Below are 8,731 nucleotides of genomic sequence, written 5' to 3' on the forward strand. Positions count from 1 at the left end.
TCTAACACTTTACGACCCCACGGAGTGCTTCTCGCCAGGCTTCCCTGTCCTTCATCATCTCCCAGAACTTGCTTAAACTCATGTCCATTGAGACGTGATGCCATCCAACCATCTATCTTCTGTCATTCCCTTCTCCTGCCTTCAATCTCTCCCATATTCAGGGTCATTGGCTCTTCACACCAGGTGCCAAAGTGTTGGCAATTTCATTTTAACAGAAACCAGTTAAAATGCATTAATTGGAAAGGAAGAAATAAATGTGTATGTATTTACAGACAAAATGATTGTCTGTGTAGGAAGCTCAATGAGATCTACAAAATAGCTATTGCAATTAATTAATGAGTTTAGCATAGTTTCAGGATTCAAGGATACTCCTAAGAGTGCCTTGGACTACAAGATCAAACCAGTCAATCCTAAAGGAAATCAGTCCTGAATTTTCATTGGAAGGACTGATGCTGAACCTGAAGCTTCAACACTTTGGCCAGCAGATGTGAAAAGGTGACTCATTGGAAAAGACCCTGATGTTGGGAGATATTGAAGGCAAAAGGAGGATGAGAGGATAGAGGATGAGATGGTTTGACAGCATAACCCACTCAATGAGCACGAAGTTGAACAAACTCCAGGAGAAAGCAGGGACACAGAGCCTCGTGTGCTACAGTCTATGGGGTTGCAAAGAGTTGGGCACTAGTTAGAGACTGAACAGCAATGTTCTGGCACTATATCTTAGTATATAAATGTAACTATAGAACTGACAAAATATTTAAAAATCAATACTGAATGGCAATAAACAACTTTCTTATTCTCCCACTTCTTACATACATCGTCTTCACTTGGGTTGTACTCCTTGGATATCTGGATCTGAGAACCTTCCTTCCACCCAGAAGATGAATGCAACATTAGGAAGTGAACAAGCTAAAATTAAAGTCAGAGACAGCTCACTTTTATTTTCTGCAGTTCACAATCCCCAAACAAACTATGTGGACCTTGAGCCCACAAGCAGCAGCACAGGCACAAGATGAAGCCCGATCAAACTACTGCAGAAAGCAATGCTCTTGGGAATAACATTTGAGACTAGGGCACATAGGCTAGTTTTAAGGCTCTCTTCTGTGCTGAGACTGAGGAAAAAGGTGGGGCACGAAGTTCTGCAAGATCCACATCACCAGGGAAGCCTGCTCCAGACAGAAGTGGATGGCCATCTGGAGCAGGGCATGGTCTTCAGCAGTCAGTCGGCTAAAAGGGAGGGAAAATGAAATTCATGTTCCCGCTGAGGAGGAAGAGCATGTCCTCCCTCTGTCCCCGCTCACTGACCAAGCCCAGAGCACCACACTTCTCCTCTAACCCACCATTATGGCTCCTCCTGTGCCTAGACTGGTCACCACCCACCACTCCCTCCCTCGCCCCGGCCCCCTTTAGAACTCACAGAACCAACATGTGGCCATTAATGTAGAGCTCCCTCTGAACCGGCCATCGCAGTTGAGTAAGTCGAGTCAGGAGGCGGCGCGCGTTGTCCGCCTCCGCGTATGATGAGAAAGGTATGCCGAAGCTGCTGGTGGAAATACGGTTAAGGCACTATCCACACCAGTCATTTTGGCTGTATTTCAGGCTCCCTGGGCTCGAGGAGACCCGCCTTCTCCCTCATGGCCGCCGCCAAACACCCTGCGTATCACCGCCCGACCCTCTAGTTCCCTTCAGATTGCTTTTCCTCACCACTATCCACACTCGTCATTTTGCCTGTATGTCAGGCTCCCTGCTCACGGAGACCCACCTTCTCCCACAAGGCCACCACAGGACTCCCTGCATATCACCGCTCAACCCTCTGGATCACTTCAGGGTGTTTTTCCTCACCACCATGCACTGAGAGCCAGACCACCCCTGACCCATACCCTCCAGCCTCCCAGAGTACCCTCTTCCTATACTTTAGGCTCCGCAACCTGCAACCCTCCAAACCACCCCTAGCCCACACCCCAACCCTCGCAGCCGCCTGGCCCACCGGGGCTCCTGGAATAGGATACAACTGGAAGACTCGGTTACTCAGAACTCTGGCTCCAGGTGCAGTGTCTCCACCAGGCCCTGGTGCGTTGGGTGGCCCTGGGATCTGCGGAATGGCAGCGGCTGCGCCACCTGACTCTCCTGCAGCGCTGGGGCCTCTGGGATCAGCCATGTCACCGGAGCCGGCAGGCACTTCTCGACTGACGGCGTCTCCAGGGCCAGCTGGGATGCCAGGGCCATTGTGGCCAGCAGCACCACCCGGCACACCTTGGCCGCCATGTGCTGTGCCCGCTGCAGAGGCCACGGCACCTGCGTCTTCATCGGCTGCCCTCATGGCTCCTCCACCATGTGCCTCGGACTCCATCTTGAAACCCTCTCCCCCTCCCTCCGCCTCAGGAAAGACTGAACCGTCCCTACAGATCCCAGCTCTGTACTGTGACCTGAAACTCAGCACGGGCAGAGCGCCTGCGCACACACACTCTGGTCCTGCCTCACGATTGGTTCCCACCAACCATCGGTTCCCGTGATGACTGCAGGCTCTCAGGCAATGGGTGCCCCCTGCTGAAACTTCGCGCGTTAGCGTGCCGTGTAGCCCCAACGCGCATGCGCAGACACACATACCCACGTGGTCTGGGCTCTCTGTGTCAGCCCTGCCTCGGGCCTGGAAACCTGGTAAATGGTGGTGTTCCAGGGCAATGGCACCCCACTCCAGTACTCTTGCCCGGAGAATCCCATGGACGGAGGAGCCTGGTGGGCTGCAGTCCATGGGGTCGCTAAGAGTCGGACACGACTGAGCGACTTCACTTTCCCTTTTCACTTTCATGCATTGGAGAAGGAAATGGCAACCCACTCCAGTGTTCTTGCCTGGAGAATCCCAGGGACGGGGGGTCTGGGGGGCTGCCGTCTATGGGGTTGCACAGAGTCGGCCACGACTGGAACGACTTAGCAGCAGCCACCCTTTAGTGTGGGGACAGCTCCTCAGTGCGCATGCTCAAACAGACCTTGCCCCACTCTTCAGGGAACCTGACCGTTGCCACTCCAAGCTTGCAAACCCCAAGTAAGCCCTGGTCCCTGTGCACCTCCATGTCTGTGCTGCAGCCAGCCTGGCGTCGCTCACAGGTGACCATCCTGCTGAGCGCAGGCCCCTGTCATCGACTCCCAGAAGTGAGTCGGGCACCCCTGGGTCAGGGCTGGTCTGTCCCTCTGGTGTCTCACACATAGCTCACGTGCGTGTATGTGCGTCTGTGTGCATGAGCGCAGGGGCAGGTGCATGCAGATGGGCATCTGTATGGGTGTGTTTGTAAGAGACAGCACGTGCACAGATTCACGCACATAGGCATGTGAATGTGTGTATCTGTGTGTGTGCTCGAGAGAGTACCCTTACATAGGTGCCTGCCCATCGGCGTGTGCGTGGGTGTGTTTCAGAGAGAGAGCACATACACAGATTCCAGCACATAGGCGTGTGCATGTGTCTGTGTGTGGAGGTGCTTGCACATGGGCATGTATGTTTGGTTGCAAGAGAGTGTGTGGTCAGGTGCATGCACATGGGTGTGTCCCTGTGTACATGTGTGTGTCAAAGAGAGCATGGTTGAGATGCATTCACATGGGCATATGTGTCTGCTTGTGTGCTTACACAGGTGCCTTCACATGGGACTGAGGTGGCCCGGCCCTGGAGGCATGATACCAGGGATGCGGAGCCTGCTGTGCCTGCCTGCTTGGGGGAGGGAAGCGGGGACTGCTGTTGCACTCACTGGGGATGGCATGGGGCTGGGCTGCCTGGGGCTCCAGGCACACAGAATGCAGGGACCCCTCAGAAGCACCGGAGGAACCTGATACGCTCAAGGACTGGGGGAAGAGCAATGTTCCCCTGGACACTGCCCAGTCTCTTGCCCTCTCCCGTCCCTGAGCCCCACCCCCTGGCTGGAGAGTCCGCTCAGCTCTCAAATCCAAGGCCAGCAGCCTTTGCCCACCCCCAGTGCAGGGAGAGAGGACCGGGCAGTGGCTGCCCAGGGGTGGGGCATCCCTGTCCACCTTCACACCTACCCAGTTTCTCTCCAATCTGGCTCCAAGTCAGTTTTAGGGTGTGGGTAGATCCTGTCTAATGCCTGTGTCTGTTCCCTGCTCTGTGGCTTAGAGGACCCCAGCGGGGAACCTGGACACATCTCTCCCTCAGGGGCCCACTGTCAGGTTGGGGGGACATTTGTAAGGATAGTCGTGCTGTAGAAGGGGGCTCACTAGACTATGATGGCCTAGAGGGCAAGGGACTAAGCCACATGACCCACCAGCGTCCTCCCTCTGCCCACTCCACATCTGTACCTGTGCTCTTCATCTGTAGTGATAGCTAACACTTGCTGCAGCCCATGCACTGTTTCATGTGCTTTCCATGTGTTCATCCATCAAGTCAGTTTTCAGACAGTATTGCCATGTCGGTATCCTGTCTCCCATGATGCAGGTCTCCTCCACACAAATCACACACACCCACTCTCTCCCCAACACCAGCGGCTCAAAGTCTTGTGCGTTTTGGTTCCTGCATTTCTCAAAACTATGATGACCATAGAGCTCCATCAGGCACGGGACTTAACTTGGGTCTGAATGGTGAGATCTGCAAAGGAAAATGATAATGCCAGTGACAAGTACTGTGTGTGACGAGAGAGTGACAGAAGTATGAAGGAAAGGCACTATGATAGAATGAGTTTCTCAGAGAGTTTACCACTGTGACAGGTGCATGGTTTTGAGTGAGTGTGACAGAGGGAATGTGTGATTGGGACAGGAATTTCAAAGAACAGAATGTGATGGGAAGAGACTAAGATGCAGATGATAGTATAGAGGTAGCGAGCCCCCAGATTGATAGATGATAACTTAATGTGTACAGTGAATGGTGAACGGTGCCTCCAGATCCATGGTCTCCAAAGGAAAACATTTAATTCCAGAAGCAAGAGACGCAGGTTCAGTCACTCAGAGCTTTGTGTAGTAGAAATTTAATTCAAGTGAATGTTATAGAAAAAGCTTCTAAGATCGATATCAGAACAGGGTAGAAAGAGTACCCAGTTTGCTAGTTTAAGCACAGCATTATATACTTTTCTGACACCATTCACTCACGCCTGCTGGGAGTCCTTTCTCACTCCTTTCAAACAGGTCCAGCTTACCATCTGCAGCCTTTGACACATCCTCCTTGCTTGTGTTTCAACCTATATATCAGCTCTATTACTGATGAAACTGATTGGGAAGAGCGTGGCTTGGGCACAGAGAAAAAGGATGCGTATAGAGAAAAGGATAACTCAAGGCTATGAAAATTTTGCCCAGACTCTTTCCCATAACATATATCCGAGGATGACATCAGCAGGATATTCACCAGGATATTCACCAGAAGAAATGGGTTAACCCAGAGCTCAAGGCCATGGAAGTTTTACCCAGACCTTCTCCCATAACACAGGTTCTGAGCTCAAACAAAGCATGTTCTTGAGCAAGAGATTCTGCTGCCTGCCAGGCCTCCATGTCTAAGGAAAAAGAATGTGAAAAAGAAAGAGTGTTCACCTCCTCCTTAAAAGCCTTTGTCTCCCTAGCAACCTGACTGAGTTAACTCTCTCACAGATACCATGACAGCATGAGTGTGTGGCACACAAAGTGTCAGAGATAGAGTCTAGGAGAGATCAGGTGTGAGAGAGAAAAAATGTGATGGAAAGAGCATTATAGAGTGACACAGGAATATTACAGAAAGAGTGTGTGTGACAGATAATCTGACTCAGTATGAGAAAGCAAATCTGAGAGATAATATGTATGGAAGAAAATGGGTCTGTCACACATGTCAGAGTGTGACAGGAAATGAAGCTTACCATGGGATGCAGCAGCCTGGGAAGGTGGAGCAATCCTCGGGGCCCATGTTTCCCTGAGGGTGGCCATCCCCATGTCTCAGCCAGGCTGGGGGAAGTCAGCAACTTGACTTGGCTCAGATGGCCAAGCCACGTTCTTCCCAATCAGTTTCATCAGTAATAAAGCTGATATTTAGGTTGAAACACATGCAAGGGGGATGTGTCAAAGGCTGCAGATGCTAAGCTGGACCAGTTTGAAAGGAGTGGAAAAGGACTCCAAGCAGGTGTGAGTGGATGGTGTCAGTGAACTCCTTGTAGAAGAAGTTATTCAGGTGGTCCAATTTGTACAGCCACACACTTTCTTTTAGGCTTTTGAAAGACAGGTGATGCTAATGGTAAAGAATCTGTCTGCCAACACAAGAGATGCAACAGATACAGGTTCAATCCCTGGGTGGGCAAATCCCCTGGAGAATGAAATGGGAACCCACTCCAGTATTCTTGCCTTGAAATCCCATGGACAGAGGGGGTGAGTTCATGGGTCACAACATGTCAGACACGACTCAGCCCATACACACATATACACATATACTTTTAATCCAGGAGAAAGCAGAGGTTAGAGACGTGGTTACAGTTCAGGACAGAGCAAGATGAAACATGAGGAGGACTTCCCTGGGGGTTCAGTGGACAGGAATCCACCTGTCAGTGCAAGGGACACTGCTTCAATGCCTGGACAAGGAAGATTCACCAAGCCACAGAGCAACTGAGCCCAAGCCCCACAACTACTGAGCCTGGGCTCTAGAGCCCATGTTCTGCAATAAGAGAAGGCAATGCTATGAGAAGCCTGTGCTCAGCAACTAGAGTATAGACGCCACTGGCCACAACTAGAGAAAGCCTGTGTGCATCAACAAACACTGGGCACAGGCAAAAGTATATAAATAAAGTCAATGTTGCAAGAGGAGAGCAGGCCAGCTTCTCCAAGTAAAGGGCAGTGCAGAGCTGGGCTAGGGAACCTGTACGAAAGCCAAGTGGGAAGTAAAGCCTCCAAGTCGCTTATAGACAACAAAATGAGCTCTCGGTCCCAGGCTCCCCTGTGGGTGCTACAAAGAGGGAGCCATGAGCAGACATTGTTACAGTTTTAGTTGTAGGTTTAGCAGATATTAATATGTTTTCACCATAATCCCTGGAGAAAAACCAGGTCAGGGCAGAACCAGATTCACATGGGTAGGTAAAGTAGGTGTGGACACTTCGGTGAGACATGGGGGAGGAAAGCCCAAAGAACATTTGGAAGAAGGGTCTAGCATGTAGACTTCTGTTGTCATCCATCCCACAAGTGGAAACTCATGAATTAACCAGAGCCACCTGAAGGTCAGACATTAGGGCAGAAGGAGAGTCAGTAAGACGCCTAGGAGGCTCTGATTCCCACCTCTACAGACGACACCGTGTGGACGCCCTCATACACCCCACTGAGGGGAGTGGTCACAGGAGCAGAAATGCTGGAGTTCAGGGATGTGCAGGCTTCACTGGATTCAGTCCTGCCAGGATGCTTCCTGTATGATTGTATCCATTTGCACTCCTACCGTATTCTGCAACCTTTGTGGGTTTCCTCTTCTGTAACTAGCCTATTTGTATCCTTTGCCCATTTGCACAAATCAGAATTGTAGTTATATTCTTGATGATAAGCAGGATATCAAAAATATCAGTATATTCTTGATTTGATCTGTTATGGGCTTAAAACAATGTTTAGGAAGTACTTCCCTACTCCTAGCTCACAAGGATATTTACTTACATTTTCTATAGCAGCTTTATTTATTGAGTAACTCAAGGAACAATTTTGACTGGACACCTTTCCAGGCCTCCGTAGAGGTTCCAGTCCAGCCAGGAAGGACTGTTAAGAAACAAGAAAAGAACTACACTATGTAGCCTATGGGAAGGTGGTGAGAACTCTGGCCTGAAGTGCAACAAGAAAAAAGAGAAGGGGCACTGGAGGAGTGGTTTTCCATTTTCAACCAGGTGGTTGGGGTCGGCTTCAGTTTGAAACAGAGACTGAGTGAGGACTTGAGGGAGGTTTGGGAGTGTGAGGAGACCAGTGTGGCCGGAGCAGAGTAGGTGAAGAGGAGAGCAGCAGGACAGGGGGCCGAGAGCTGACAGGGACTGGATGTGGAGGCCTCAGGGGACATGCTGTGGGCTTGTGCTCGGAGCGAAGTGGGACGTGGTGGAGGGTGGCTGTGGGTTGGATTGTGTCCCCAGGAAAAGATGTTGAAGTCCCAAGCCCTGGAGCCAGAGAATGTGACAAAATCATGCCATTCTGAAAAATTCACTGTGTTTTTACTATTTCACTTCTGTCATTAATAAAAGTTATAAGGAAGAATCATAACCTAAGTGTCCTCTTATTTGTTTTATGTAATGACCTCTGATAAAAACTCAGAACATGTTTTGAAGGCTGAGTGTTGAAAATAGACTTTGCTGATTTTTTTCAAATACAACAGGTCTAACTTGACTCACATGGAATGCCCCACATCCATGTTACTTCACTGCAAGCGGTTCAGCAGGTGGCTGGAACAAGCACTGCATCTGATCAGCCAAACCACGTCTTTTTTCTGGGTCAGAAACTAGCTTCCATAGTTGACAGTAAAATCAACGGCCCTGCCAGATACCACAGATAAGGTGACCTTTGGTACTGACATTAGAAGGCAAGAGTACCCAGCCTGCCTCCCCACAGTAGGGGTCTCTTGTGTCCTCACCTCTCTTTTCCCCATGGCTGATGGATGCTCCTAGCTGCCCTGGGTGCTGGGTCAGCAGTGTCTCTAGGCCATGATGTAAGGCCGAGACAACCAGAGTAGCTGGTGCTTGGGTTTAGGGGAACCAGGCCAAAGGCACAGACCCTACAGCCAAGGGGAATCCTGGTGCTGAGAAAAAGGAGGGGAAGCCACGTGAAC

General features: G+C 50.5%; 1 protein-coding gene across 1 annotated transcript; it reads right to left on the reverse strand.

Annotated features, from left to right (window-relative positions):
• Positions 1–937: 937 nt before the first annotated feature.
• Positions 938–2,542, reverse strand: LOC139181388 (cancer/testis antigen 1-like). The gene is made up of 3 exons (XM_070784679.1): positions 2,010–2,542; positions 1,418–1,543; positions 938–1,227 (listed from the first exon to the last, which is right to left on the reverse strand). Exons 1-3 carry the CDS (start codon positions 2,348–2,350, stop codon positions 1,089–1,091), a joined length of 606 nt encoding a protein of 201 aa, XP_070640780.1. The 5' UTR covers positions 2,351–2,542; the 3' UTR covers positions 938–1,088.
• Positions 2,543–8,731: the final 6,189 nt, after the last annotated feature.

This window comes from Bos indicus, chromosome X, assembly GCF_029378745.1.
Source record: "Bos indicus isolate NIAB-ARS_2022 breed Sahiwal x Tharparkar chromosome X, NIAB-ARS_B.indTharparkar_mat_pri_1.0, whole genome shotgun sequence".
Classification (NCBI taxonomy): Eukaryota; Metazoa; Chordata; class Mammalia; order Artiodactyla; family Bovidae; genus Bos; species Bos indicus.

Bases quoted from the DNA above. Each gene is read 5' to 3' on its own strand.
- LOC139181388 (XM_070784679.1), bottom strand. From the start codon at position 2,350: ATGGAGTCCGAGGCACATGGTGGAGGAGCCATGAGGGCAGCCGATGAA. The intron at 1,544-2,009 runs GTATCCTATTCC...TATTTCCACCAG, and splicing joins AGTAACCGAGTCTTCCAGTT to CAGCTTCGGCATACCTTTCT. The intron at 1,228-1,417 runs GTGAGTTCTAAA...CCTCCCTTTTAG, and splicing joins AATGGCCACATGTTGGTTCT to CCGACTGACTGCTGAAGACC.